This window comes from Artemia sp. Qi Xiang Cuo, chromosome 20 (assembly GCF_049724085.1).
Source record: "Artemia sp. Qi Xiang Cuo chromosome 20, ASM4972408v1, whole genome shotgun sequence".
NCBI classification, from domain to species: Eukaryota; Metazoa; Arthropoda; class Branchiopoda; order Anostraca; family Artemiidae; genus Artemia; species Artemia sp. Qi Xiang Cuo.
In genome coordinates this window covers 30,912,046-30,926,970 of record NC_142813.1, presented here as the reverse complement: position 1 = coordinate 30,926,970, position 14,925 = coordinate 30,912,046, and the positions used below count along the sequence as shown (strand labels likewise).

Here is a 14,925-nt window from a genome sequence, read left to right as displayed (position 1 = left end):
GGCGGCGGTCCAGACGAACCGAGCGTTTTACCTGTCCGCGCAGCTCTTTTGTTTCTTCTTTAGGGCCGCTCATCTTTTGTCTTCTCTCACCGACTATTGACAGGGTCCTAGCGGTAATCCAGTGCTGTCGTGTTTTTTTTTCGCGGCCTAGGATATCAAAAGCACTCTATGTGATAACAGTTTTTAATGTGTCCCCATTCTTATCGGGGGGTGGGGTTTAATAAGAACATAGGGCGTCAAAAATAAATGCTATAACTACTAACAACAAACAAAAACCTTAAATCCATTATTTACATCTTTTTAAACCCTCTTTTATAAATCCAGTCACTGCTATAACTGTCTCCAGGGATGAAGATTTAAGGATCCCAGGAAAAAACATTTCCCCATCACCTAAATACTTTAATATCAAATCTGAAAGCCCCTGGCACACCGTCAAAAAATGGAGCAAATTTTCTTCCTCCATACCACATAAAGAGCAAGTACAACATGATCTCGGCCCTGAGCATTTCTTACGAATACTTTTAATTTACTTTCTAAAGGCAAACTATTCTCTCAGATCTGGAGCCATAGACACAAATTATCCGGAGACAAATTCAGCTTGAAATAATATTCTAGTCCAAAAGACTCTTTTATTATCGAATGCTGGCGCAAGGTTTCGGATTTTCGTATACTTGAATATGCTGTATATTTTGAAATTGGCATTGAATGGAAAATAATATACTTGTATCGAATTAAATTTAAATTAATGAAACCTTATACTTGTAATTAAACTGCAATAAAAAATGCACGGCAAAGACTAATTAGTGAAAAAGTGTATAAACATGAAGATTAGGAGTTTTTTGTTAAGAAGTAAAATGGGATAGGAATCGAACTAACAAAAAAAGAAGAAAAAAGACATTCCAAAATTTTAACTAGTTCGCATACACCAAAGACAAGCGGACACCATAAAAAAACGACTGACATATTACATAGATGGCAGCCTAGTGGCCACACTCAGAATAGTCTATTGCACAAACTCCCATTTTAGTCGTATTTTTAAAAGTGTCAAAATTTAGTGGCCAAATTAGAATGTTGGGCCGAAATTTCTAGGGTGCAATCACCCTTCCCTCAATTGGCACCCCTGCCTTTGCTAAAAATATTAGCATAATACAAATCTTTAGAAATTGACAAGCTGTAGTTTATTATTTTTCAAACATGAGAAAGAGTACAAAATTGTAGATAATTAGTTACTCAGATTTTCCGTTACTCTCTGATGGCAGTGGACCTTTTTCACCAAGTTTAAAGAGGTTCTGTTCTTCTGGCTTATGAATCCAAGTTCCAAGACCCAACTTTGCAAAAGCCTTCTCCAGATTGACCTTGGCGTTCTAGAAAATGGCAAATATATTTTGAATTAAAACCCTAGAAAATCGACTCAAATATTCGTGTCCTTTCTACATTTCTAATATAATTACATCTCTGAATTTGAATCACAATTCAAGAGATTTACAAAAAAAAACACGATTAGAATAATAATACCAGTGCTATTTATCATTTTATTCAAAAAAGTTTTTCTTATATTCATTTTGTTAATTCACCAAAGAGCAAAATAAAAGAGCAAAAAGAGCAAAATATAAGCAAAAACAAATAAAAAGCAAAATAAAAAGTAAGACCAAAGCTAAATAGATTCGTTCATAAATTCCATGAATCCAAATTTCAAGATCGAACTACGCAAAACCCCGCTTCGGACCGGCCTTTATATTATAAAAAATAGCAAAAAAATCTTAAGATTTAAATCCTAGAAACAAGATTAAAATATTCTCGTTCTTTCTTTATTTGTATACTATTATATCTCTAAAATAACCTTGAAATTCTAGATAACTACGAAAAAAAACCTCATTTAAATAAAAAAAACCCGATGCTATTTTTTCATTTTATTCTTGATATTCTTCAAAATTGAAACTAGCATTCCAAAAAAAGAAAAAAATGTTTCCTTGGCAATTTTTTGTTTTTTTTGAATTCCTACAGTCCTAAGATTTAAATGTTTCAACGTAAAACAACCATTTTTCTATGATTCGACAAGGTAAAATCCAACTTTATCCTCATACCGGGTTACATTTTTGATGTTTGCTTTGATCTTTTTTTTTAGATTTGAAAAATATGTTTAGAGGGGTTAAGAAAATTACGAATACAAGAAATAATTCTATTTCTAAGCAAGTTAAGACCGTTCTAAGAAAAAGACAGAGTAATATTATATTTCTAGCTCGATGAATGGACAGTTCCGAAACTAATGAAAATTATATAAATATCTTAATATAAATAATAAATATCATTAATGTGCTTATATTATAAGATTAAATTAATAATACAGAATATTATTAATGGGTTCAGCTTTTATTCAACTTCGTTTTTCAAATTAAAGATTAAATACCCGTTTATAACTGATGATGGGACTATAGTTGCTCTGAAGGAGAGGTTGGCGTGGTCATGTTATAAAACGTTAGACGCTAGAATCGTTACTACGAGATAAAAAGTGGGAAAATCGGCCTAAAGATATCTAAAGGCTAAATAGTTCTGGTAATAAGTTTAATGAATTCAGAATTTCAGATCTTTATTGGCAGAAGCCTTTTCCAGATTGGCTTGAACGTTCTAGAAAATTGCAAAATGTTTTGAATTAGAGCCCTAGAAATAAGATTCAATTATTGTCATTCTGCCTATTTTTGTATTCTTAAAATATCTTAAAACCTATCTTGCCATCCTTGTGAAATAAAAAGAAGAAAAAAAAACCCTGATAGTAATTTTCTTTCTGCCAGTATTTGTCTTTCAATTTTATTCCTGGTAAAGTTTAAACTTGGCCGTAAAATTCAAGACTATTAATAATAACAATAATAATAAGAAAATGTAAAACAAGATGTTTTGAAACAAATTTAATTAATTTCTACTGCTTAGGTCAAAGGTCAAATACCGGGTTAAAGCTTATGATTTGACTATTGGTTGTTTTGAACGAGAGGTAGGCGTGGTTTCATGATAGAAGCATTAGAAGAGACAATCGATGGTACAAGGAACGAACTGCAAAGACTGATTACAAAATGATGAAATTAAATTTAAAAAAAACATTTGAAAAAGTTTTTCTTATCTCCAAATGCCTCAAAAAGTAAAAAATATACTTCTTTTCTACTACCCGAGAAAAATTGAAATTTTTAAGACTAAAAGGAAAGCATTACGACGCAAAAACGAGCCCTTGAATAATGAGAAATTATGTCCTGGCTACTCTTAGCTTTCATTTTTAGTCATAAAAAGTTATAATTTAGCAATTAATACAAAGTTAGAAAAACACTCTCTAAAAGGACTTTTCATCTTTTATTCTTGGTATATCCAAGTGAAATTTACTTGTGAAATTCAAGGTAAGGTAACGAGACAAATTTCGCACATACTGCAAGTTCTTTGAATTGTGTTATTGAAATACGGCAAGATAATACTTAATCAAAGCACACGCCCTTTTCTAGAGAACAATCACGAGGACACGAGGTCACTAGAGTACAATATCGAAAAGGCTTATAATCAACGCTCTGATGTTGAATACCGAAAGAAAAGTTGGTAACTCGAAAAGCTTTACGTTACACAGTTTATTTTTTACAATAGAGCTAAAAAAATTAGGGTAAAACTAAAGGCTGTTTAGAGGTCCAAGGTACAACAACCCGTTTAGATTTCAAGACCTTAATTTCCTGACTGTTTCTGTGTATGAGAAAAAGATACCTCAGTGTTCGAGAAGACAATTTGATTTATATAAATCGGATAACAAAAACAACAAAAAATGAGATAGTGTTAGTGGTGTCGGTGGCCCAAGTGTTCTTTTTATTTTAAGGATTTTGTTTTCTCTACATTCCCCATGGACAAGCTTTGGTTTTTACGGGAGGTAGCAATATTTTTTTTTATTATAAATGTTGTATATAAACCATTTTCTCTCTCTTTACATATAACCAAGGGCTATATCCAGAAATTAGGAGGAAGGGGGCCATTTCCCGACTGTTTTTGTGTATGAAACCTTAATTTAAGAAGTTTAGAGACAAGTCCAATTACAGTTTATCACCACATCACTGATAAAAATAATAAGATAATTTCACTTGAGTTGATTACAAATTAAATAATAACGTGTAATTAGTTCGATTTACTAACATGATTTTTATTTCAGCAAAAACAATCGCTTCCCGTTGGCCATCATTTATTAATAGAAATCATTTATATATTGGAATTATTACTATTTTTACTTTCTTTACTTGTAGCTGATATTAACGGAGTTGTACAGTAAAAGTATTCTGTTTTTAGCCAAAAAAAATTATAGCAGATGCAAATTCTTGAAATAAAGATTTTCTTTCTTTAGATTGTTTGATGTTGAAGTAGGCGGATACACTTTCCACTGCGTTAAAGTGAATGACCTATTTCAGTGCCGTTGGCAAACTAATTTTAGTAATTTTTAACGAATTTACAATTTCAAATTACACTGTACAGGTATCAATTTTGTCTCTGAACTTGCATGCACTTTGAACTTTAATTAAAGCTACAAGTTATAAAAAGTAAGTAAGATCCGTTTTTTTTTTATATATAGCGTGTAGGTATTGTTCTCTCGATCCTTTGTTATAGTTCAGAAAACTGGCACCTGAAGCGAACAGTTACCAAAAATGGAGGTAGCTAAGACACGCCATACCAAACTGTAAAATTCGTCACCCCAAAGCTGTCCTCCAATAGCACCATGTCAGACCCAGGCGAAAAATTCTCGCAAACGCAGTAATACCAACACCGTCCAAAATCCCCAAGCTTCTTTATAATCCGAGCGGGAACAATTATGAGCTGTAACAATCTTGAATGAAGACTGACAGCTCTCTTTGGACGCCCTAAGCGCCTCTGGAGGCATAAGAGGATTTAAGGGTTTAAGATAAGGTACGGTATTATTTTAACCACGGTTATTGTCGGGTATTATATTAATCAGAGGAAGAAGACGAGTTGACTGCGGTAAACTAGAAGACGGACTTTCGCTCGGACTCCGATGCCCAAAGCACCTCTAGAGAGTCCAAGGCAAAGAACGGGTATAAGAAAAGTGATAATGGGAAAGTTTGGTAATTATCGAGCGTTAGCCAGATCTCTGTATGTAGCAAATTAATTGGTATTATGATACTTTTTAGACTGAGAGATGCTGTGGACAAAGTTACAAGAGAAGAACAGTGCGGTTTTAGAAAAGGTGGAGGATATGTCGACCAAATTTTCACTCTTAGGTTAATAACATAGAAGTGCCTAAGTTATCAAACACCTTTGGTCCTCAGTTTTATAGATTATGAGTAAGCGTTCGATTCTGTTGATAGAAGAGATTTAGCGAAGGTCTTATACTTGTATGGTATACCAGACAAATACATTGAATTGATTAGTGCTGTCTACGAGAACCAAGATTAGAATATTGGAAGCTACAGAGATGACAGTGGTCAAATATGGTTCCGAAGTAGGGGCGCTCCGAAAAGCGGAAGAAGATTAGCTAGATGTTTTCCAGAGAAATTGCCTACGGATTGTTCTGAGGACCCGGCTGCCTGACTGTATTTCGAAAAGTAGACTATACGAAAAGTATGGTTGAATCCCGCTTTCTAGGGCTTTAATGATAGAAAGGTTCAGATGGCTAGGGCACGTTCTGCGGATGAAGAATGACGGATTACCGAGGATTTTCCTTTTCAGCAAACCGTCTAGGGCTAAATGGAGAGCAGGTCGTCCGCGGTTGGGGTGGGAGGATGCCATAAAGAAACATTTAAGGGAAATGAAACTTACTGGGAGGGTGTAAAGAGGGAGGCTTTGAATAGATTGGGACAAAGGAGCATAGGTAGCTGCCTTAGCTTCGGGCGGGTTGGTGCTACGGTGAGCTGTTAGTAGTATTAGTAGTATATATTTTATATATATATATATATATGTATATATATATATATATATATATATATATATATATATATATATATATATATATATATATATATATATATGTATATTATTTATTTATATTATATCTATAGTATCATGTTTATGTATTTTTATTTATTCTTCCCCTTTTCAATCTACTTTTATTTTTACAAGGAGTAGTTATGGTGTAAACTGATTTAATTTATTTTGATCCCAAAATCCTTCTCTTTTAAATTGAAATAGTCAAAATTATGTCCCCTTATAAACGCTGAGCAAGCCTTTTTTAATACAGGCGAAATATTTGATTATTTTTCATCTTTTTTCTTCCAAATAACTCTGGCCCCGTTATTTTCGATTTATTACCCAAAATTCCACAAAAGATCCTTATCCGGGGGTAATTTGCCCTGAAGCGGGGGGGGGGGGCGGCGGGGAGGCAACTGTCCCCCCAGATCTTAGTACCCCCAACCTTAACTTTAGTTTCTACAAAAATCTTGTCAAAACTAAGATATGCATGCATAATTCAAGCATCCACAGAAACAGGTCAGTTTTCTTTAGTATATCTTTGCCTTACCGTTCTGGTATATCTTTGCCTCTATATGCCTCGTTTTCAGTTTTGATTTGGTATGGGGAAATTGGCTCCAACTTAGCCACCCACTCCAGGATTTTGAAAAAATTACGCCACTGATAATCACTATAATTATCCCATTTATAAGGGTTTTCGACAATTTGCCCCAATTAGCACTAATCGCAAGTATACTTTCATAGAACAGTCTTAAGACCTCAGTAGATGTCCTCAGTTCTGACAATTTTATTTCAACCACTTGCAAAACATAATGCTCTTTTCAGTTTTTTTGTAAAACTTCTGAAAAAGATGCTAAAAAGAAATATTAATAACGAACACTATCAGTAGTCCCGAAAAACAGAAGTCTCAAATCAATTAAAAACTTGCTTTTGACTTATTTATATTCTTTCACATATAATTATCTTTAAAATTGTTGTAGCCGAGTGGATTGATGCTGTGAATGGCAGAACGAGGTTTGGGGTTCGATCCCCGCCGCGTCAAGGTTGGGCGCTAAACTTATTAAATGTCCCCATAAAAATGTTCCAGCAACTGAAACGTCGACTCGACGCCCTATGCACTAGTAATGGCTCATTAGAACCTTTACCCTTTATCCTTATAGTTACTTTTACTTTGATAGCTACTTATAGAGCCTTTGAGCTAATCGAGTAGTAGTGATCACAGTGTTCTATGATCACTAGTCTGATACTACAAAAGCCTTTGAGCGAATCGAGTAGTAGTGATCATAGTGTTCTATGATCACTAGTCTGATACTACAAGAGCCTTTGAGCCAATCGAGTTTAGTGATCACAGTGTTCTATGATCACTAGTCTGATACTACAAAAGCCTTTGAGCGAATCGCGTAGTAGTGATCATAGTGTTCTATGATCACTAGTCTGATACTACAAGAGCCTTTTAGCCAATCGAGTTTAGTGATGACAGTGTTCTATTATCCCTAGTCTGATACTACAAAAGCCTTTGAGCCAATCGAATAGTAGTGATCATAGTGTTCTATGATCACTAGTCTGATACTACAAGAGCCTTTGAGCGAATCGAGTAGTAGTGATCATAGTGTTCTATTATCACTAGTCTGATACTACAAGAGCCTTTGAGCCAATCGAGTTTAGTGATCACCGTGTTCTATGATCACTAGTCTGATACTACAAAAGCCTTTTAGCGAATCGAGTTTAGTGATCATAGTGTTCTATTATCACTATTCAGATACTACAAGAGCCTTTGAGCTAATCGAGTTTAGTGATGACTGTGTTCTATGATCACTAGTCTGATACTACAAAAGCCTTTGAGCGAATCGAGTAGTAGTGATCATAGTGTTCTATGATCATGATACTACAAGAGCCTTTGAGCCAATCGAGTTTAGTGATCATAGTGTTCTATGATCACAATTCTGATACTACAAGAGCCTTTGAGCCAATCGAGTTTAGTGATCACAGTGTTCTATGATCACTAGTCTGATACTACAAAAGCCATTGAGCGAATCGAGTAGTAGTGATCATAGTGTTCTATGATCACTAGTCTGATACTACAAGAGCCTTTGAGCGAATCGAGTAGTAGTGATCATAGTGTTCTATGATCACTAGTCTGATACTACAAGAGCCTTTGAGCCAATCGAGTTTAGTGATCATAGTGTTCTATGATCCCTAGTCTGATACTACAAGAGCCTTTGAGCCAATCGAGTTTAGTGATCACATTGTTCAATGATCATTAGTCTGATACTACAAAAGCCTTTGAGCGAATCGAGTTTAGTGATCATAGTGTTCTATGATCACTATTCTGATACTACAAGAGCCTTTGAGCCAATCGAGTAGTAGTGATCATAGTGGTCTATTATCACTAGTCTGGTACTATAAGGGCTTTTGAGCGAATCGAGTTTAGTGATCATAGTGTTCTATGATCACTATTCTGATACTACAAGAGCCTTTGAGCCAATCGAATAGTAGTGATCAGTGTTCTATGATCACTAGTCTAATACTACAAAAAGCTTTGAGCCAATCAAGTAGTAGTGATTATAGTGTTCTATGATCACTAGTCTGATACTACAAGAGCCTTTGAGACAATCGAGTAGTAGTGATCATAGTGTTCTATAATCACTAGTCTGATACTACAAGAGCCTTTGAGCCAATCGAGCAGTAGTGATCATAGCGTTCTATGATCACTAGTCTGATACTCCAAAAGCCTTTGAGCCAATCGAGAAGTAGTGATCATAGTGTTCTATGATCACTAGTCTGATACTACAAGAGTCTTTGAGCCAATCGAGTAGTAGTGATCATAGTGTTCTATGACACTAGTTCTATACTACCAGAGCCTTTGAGCCAATCGGGTCAAATTTCACTAAAATTTAGTCAATCAGCCCAAAAATTCTCGAAAGCTCTCAATGATAGCCAGTCCCCAGGGAGGATTCGCTAAGGGACCCCTTGCCTTTAAGACGGCTGAGTCTCCAAAATGATTTTAAGGTATCGTATGCCCTTAATATTTTTTCGCTGATGTGAGATGTCTCGAGGAATGAAGTTCATTTGTACACACTTGTGTTGACACGTGCGTGTACCCAATTAAAAGTTTTAATTTAATTTTCCTTTTTTCAAACTCCTCTTATCGTATCATGGATGTATAAATAGTTAATTACAGGTTTAAATAGTTAAAACAGGTATAAAACAGGTAATAGTTTCAATAGTTAATAACAGGTTTAAATAGGTTTAAATAGTTAATTACAATTAATTATGAAAAACCAGAACTATTCACTCAAATTATAATTTGGGTCGTTTCATAAAGGCCTCTACCAAGTTTCACCTGACTAAAAACGTTAATGAAAAAGCAAATGAACTCCTCCCTTTTCACCTTGAATCTATCGAGACATAAGTTAATGTAATAAAATAAATACATAACAGTCTTATTTTCCGATAAATATTTCTTCTTTTTTTTCGAATTTGAATTTCGGGACTAATGATAAAGAAGTTATTAATATACCTTTTCAGCTAATCTTTCGCAAACACTAATGATACGTCAACACTCATGAAATTGACTAATACAAAATATCAACGAAAGCAATTTTTACAACACAGACTTACTGATGCTTAACGGGCTTAACTGCTATTGTACCACTAACTGCCCAGGCTCTACGCAGGAAACCAGAGTTTGGGTAAATCTTCAGAGTGAGAACTGGCACTGTTATTGCCAAGAAAAAAACTATCAACACCGATCACGATCTCAGTTTCAGAGAGAAAAACGATCACAAGGCTTGAAAAAAGGCCAAGTGTCGCCAGCCGGTAGATGGCATTGCTTTTTTAGACGACACTAGCACCAGTTTCTACTCATATACATTACCCATACTCTTTGCAGGAAATATTTTTATCTAATTCCTTCCAATGAAGGAATTAAAAATCAGGTACAAGAGCGACTTCAAGATTTTCCCTATAGAGTCCCCCCCCCTCTGCCTTTTGCCTTAAGAAAATTCTTATTTATAATGATCTGCAGGCTTTACGCTAATCAAACAGACCACAACTTATTACAGGTTCAAGCATCATGTAGGGGAATCCACATCTTTGGGCCTAAAAATGGTGCATTTGTGACCAAACTAACGTAATAACGAGAGAATGGGCTTTTACGACACGTTCTTAATTACTACTATAACTGTACTTTACGTATATAATAAGCGAATGGGCTTTCACGACACGTAATTAGCTGCTACTATAACAACACTGCGTTCGTAGCGAGAAAAACGTTTTCGAAAGCTGTTCTTAGGGAAGTTAGCAAAAGAAGGTCATTTAAGAAATTATTTCCAGGACCATCACGAAGAAGGTCACATAATAGGTTATATTACGTCTATAATAAATATAAATATATACATATAATGTCTTATATTATAAGAGATCTGTTATGATCTCGAAGGCAAAATGGAGCCAACTAAGGCTTCTGGCAAGACCAATAATCGGCGTTCCATTTTTTATCAATACACGAAAAAAAAAACAAAAAAAAACAAAAACGAAACAATTCAACTTAATGGTAATTTACGTGCATAACAAGAGATATGGGTTTTCACGAAACACACTTAGGTGCTAATGCAATCAACGGTACTTAACGTACACGTGCTGCAACCAAAAGTCTTTAAGGGATCATTTTCAGGACTATCAAGAAGGAGACGATATCTGAGAGATCTGTTACGAGCTCAAAGGCAAAAAGGAGCAGGCTTATATATATATATATATATATATATATATATATATATATATATATATAACAACAATCATATCCCTAATTTTCCTTATGTATCCCTATAATCACTTTCTTTTACAAAAAAAAAAAAAAAAAAAAAAAAAAAAAAAAAAAAAAAAAAAAAAAAAAACCTCAACTTCCACCCAAAATTCTTTCCTAAGACAGGGAGGATAAAGAACAAAATTAAATACAGCTTAAACTAAAAAGTGCACAAAATAAACATATTGTTAACTTTAAGAGAAAACATGCTGCAGATGACGTGTATCGGTATTTATATAATACATACCATGATAACACCTTCGCATTTTTAATGTAATGAAAGTGAAGGGTCTTCTTCACAAAGATATGTAAATATAAAGGCAAAAAAAAAATATTTAGTACACCCGGTGTATCTGCATTATTAAAGTTTCAAAATCCCGATTTTTAGATTAATAACAGGTAGTTTTCAAATAAAAAATGCATGCTGAAAGGGAATCTATGAATTTCAAACGGCAACATTTTAGATGAGGAATAAAATATCTTTACCGAAAGTTCTTTCCAGCAATAATAAATTATACAGGGAGAAAGAACAAACAGTATTCATAGAAGAAGAGAAAGAATCCATTGTTATAAAGAAAACTAACGATTGAAAAACCCTTATACACAGTTCTGATTGCGTAAATAATGAAAAATAGGTGAAAATATTTCACTAAACTAGCTAGTATTAAAAAAGGGGGGGGGGACTTAACATTTAAAAATTTTTGGTAGTATTAATGAAATGAAGAAAATAAACAAAAAGGAAGAGACCAGAGAAACAAAAAATGTTAGAAATATCTAAAAAAAAATTAGACAGCATTGAAGGAAACAAAGAAAGAGATAAGCAAAGAGAAAGCGTTACCTGATAATCTACTGAGAGATGCTTAGCGTCACAATAATAATCAGCGTCTTGCACTTTTTTTGAAACATTGTCGCTCAATTTCATTGCAATAGATTTGAACCTTCCAAACAGATAGGCTTTTGATAACTTGGAGATTCTCTTGTCCAATAGCATTCCTGTTTCACCATTTATATACTCAGGTAAATCCCAGCCTAAAGAAAAAAGAATCTATTTTTCAGGTATTAGGATCTAAGAGCTAAAGGAGAGCAGAGGAGAAATGGAGACAGGCAGAAGGAGGAGAATATTGCCACGTTTTTCCCTAAACCACCAAGGACAGTGAAATGAAGTCTGATTGATTGAATTTGTTGTCGAAACTAAAATAACCAATATATTTCTAAAAATTAGAAAAAATCAAGAATTCAATATTTGATGAAAAGGACCTCAAAGTTTATGGTAATTAATTTTGTAGCTAATTCATTTTTTTGTTGTTGTCACGGTTGAACTTGACAACAATGACAAAAATGCGGTACTTTAGTGGTATGCTGTATAGAACCTTTTTGAGGTTATAAAATATAGCAGCTTACTATGGCGATATATTAAGGGTCTGCTCTGTCCCCAACTAGTAAACCACATAGATGAAAGGATGTTTGTCATAGACAAAAGAAACACTCTATAGGAATCTAGACAAACTATATTTCACTAGGGACAACACAAGTTTTGGGACAATGGAAAGACACCTTAAGGAGATTACCAAAGTTCTCCTTTTTAATAAGGTTGAAGGCCACCAACTGCTCTTGAATAAAGGTTTTAAAGTGGCGCCACTCTAGAAGACAGTACTATTTTTGCTCAGTATAATATTTTAAAAGAAATTTCTTCAACAAAAGAAATGTAATGTATAATATAATCATACACTTCCCACTAATAAAGAAAATAACGAAACAGCGAGGTGCGATCAATAAGAAAAATTACAGAAAAAATTTGAAAAAATACAAAGAAGAAAAAAATACAAAAGTTTTTAAGCAGCATCACATTCTCGCCCGTGTTGCAAGACTGAACCGTAAAAATAAATAAGCAAAAATTAGTTATTAAGTGTGACAGCACTTTTCGTTCGTGAAAATTCAAACATTCGTAATGTGGTCATTCCCAGAAAAAAAAATTCACTTACAAAGGAAAACTGTATCTTCTTAAGATAAAGGATGAATTAAACATTTTATAAGAAGGACCTCCACGTACAATTATGCAGTTTATGGTGCTAACTAGGTAAGAAATAAGGAGACTTTGGGTTTTTGATGCTAATTAGGTAAGAAATAGTTAAAACATATTTAACCAAACAGCTGAAGAAAATGTAGCTTTCCTTTGAAGCTTCGTTTTTGAGAATCAAAAAATGTTTGTATTTTTTGATGTCTTTGATATTTTAAGAAGATATAAGGTATTTAAAGAATGAATGAATCTGTCAAGCAACACTGAGCGCAGAAACAACAATGAAACAAGATAATTATGAAAAGACTTTATAACAATTATAGAAATATCACGCAACCATTACACACAAAAAAGGGTCGGACCTTAACAGCTAATTGGTGTTAAAGTTTTTTCCCTATCTTATACAAATATAGTTGAAAGTGACGGATTCAAATTTATTGACTTCGTCAGCTATTATGCTTTTTTTTGTTTATTTTTTTTCAAAAGCTAGTTTACAATAGTTACAGCTACGCCAGATTAAGGCCATTTAAACCATAATGGATGACCCTAAACCATAAGCTAGTTTACAACAGTTACAGCCACTTGAGATTATGGCCCTAAACCATAATGGATGGCCCTAAACCATAAGCTAGTTTACAACAGCTACAAATACTTCAGATTATGGCCCTAAACCATAAGCTAGTTTACAATAGTTATAGCTACTTCAATAGTAACAGTTACATCAGGTTATGGCCCTAAACCATAAGCTAGTTTACAATAGTTACAGCTACTTCAGATTATGGCTCTAAACCATAATGGCTGGACATAAACCATAAGCTAGTTTACAATAGTTACTGCTACATCAGATTATAGCCCTAAACCATAACGGATGGCCCAAAACCATAAGCTAGTTTATACTAGTTACAGCTACATCAGATTATGGCCCTAAACCGTAAGCTAGTTTACAATAGTTATAGCTACTTCAATAGTAACAGTTACATCAGGTTATGGCCCTAAACCATAAGCTAGTTTACAATAGTTACAGCTACTTCAGATTATGGCTCTAAACCATAATGGCTGGACATAAACCATAAGCTAGTTTACAATAGTTACAGCTACATCAGATTATAGCTTTAAACCATAATGGATGGCCCAAAACCATAATCTAGTTTATACCAGTTACAGCTACATCAGATTATGGCCCTAAACCATAAGCTAGTTTACAATAGTTATAGCTACTTCAATAGTTACAGCTACATCAGATTATGGTCCTAAACCATAAGCTAGTTTACAATAGTTACAGCTACTTCAGATTATGGCTCTAAACCATAATGGCTGGACATAAACCATAAGCTAGTTTACAGTAGTTACTGCTACATCAGATTATAGCCCTAAACCATAATGGATGGCCCAAAACCATAATCTAGTTTATACCAGTTACAGCTACATCAGATTATGGCCCTAAACCATAAGCTAGTTTACAATAGTTATAGCTACTTCAATAGTAACAGTTACATCAGGTTATGACCCTAAACCATAAGGTAGTTTATAACAGTTACAGCTACTTCAGATTATGGCTCTAAACCATAATGGATCAGATAGGCTGTGTCTCTCAGAGGGGTGAAACAATGCGCCTTTAGGAATGAGATAAGTAAGTCTTTATGATTGTTTTAAAGTAGTTTTCGTAATTTCCTAGAATTTCCTTTAAATGTGACCCTGTTCTTAAGGTTTAATCCCTTTTCTGCATCTATGCATGAGCAGATTCTGGAGGCCTAATACTTTACCAGGCATATTGTTACCTCGGCTCTAAGCATTGGTTAATTCGGGTTTTGAGTATTTGGTTTCGGGCTTCACAAAAATTAAAAAACAACATTGACAGCAAAAAAGAGCTAAAAAACTAAAAATCTAGGAACAGCTTACATAAAAATATCTAGCCAGAGCTAACGTCGGTGGCTTTAGTAGCAGATTTTTATTTTCTGCCTTATCCCCTCCCCCTGACAGCAGTTTACTTTTCTAAAGTTTTGTTTTGTATTTTTACGAATCTCTTGAACAAAATAAAACGTAATCAACATTCTACAGCTTCCCCTCCCCCGACCGTGAAAATTTTTAAATCTGCTGTTGGCTGGCTTTACCACTGGAAAGATAGCCCAATTAGGGCTAACAGTTGACACGGCTAAGCACCTCTGGGGTCTAG

The 14,925-nt window shown here is 34.2% G+C and overlaps 1 protein-coding gene across 2 annotated transcripts in view; it reads left to right on the top strand.

Moving 5' to 3' along the window:
• The window catches only part of LOC148940087 (ubiquitin carboxyl-terminal hydrolase 24-like), a 36,730-nt gene extending 24,810 nt beyond the window's left edge, over nt 1-11,920 (top strand). The window contains exon 4 of one of the 2 annotated variants that reach the window (XM_089106303.1): nt 11,792-11,920. In XM_089106303.1, the coding sequence (XP_088962429.1) occupies nt 11,792-11,798 (7 nt within the window). In that variant the 3' untranslated portion in view covers nt 11,799-11,920. Of the gene's footprint in view, nt 1-4,168; nt 5,873-11,791 lie in introns of those variants that run through there. The other variant, XM_089106302.1, reaches the window with a different exon arrangement.
• The last annotated feature ends 3,005 nt before the right edge of the window (nt 11,921-14,925 follow it).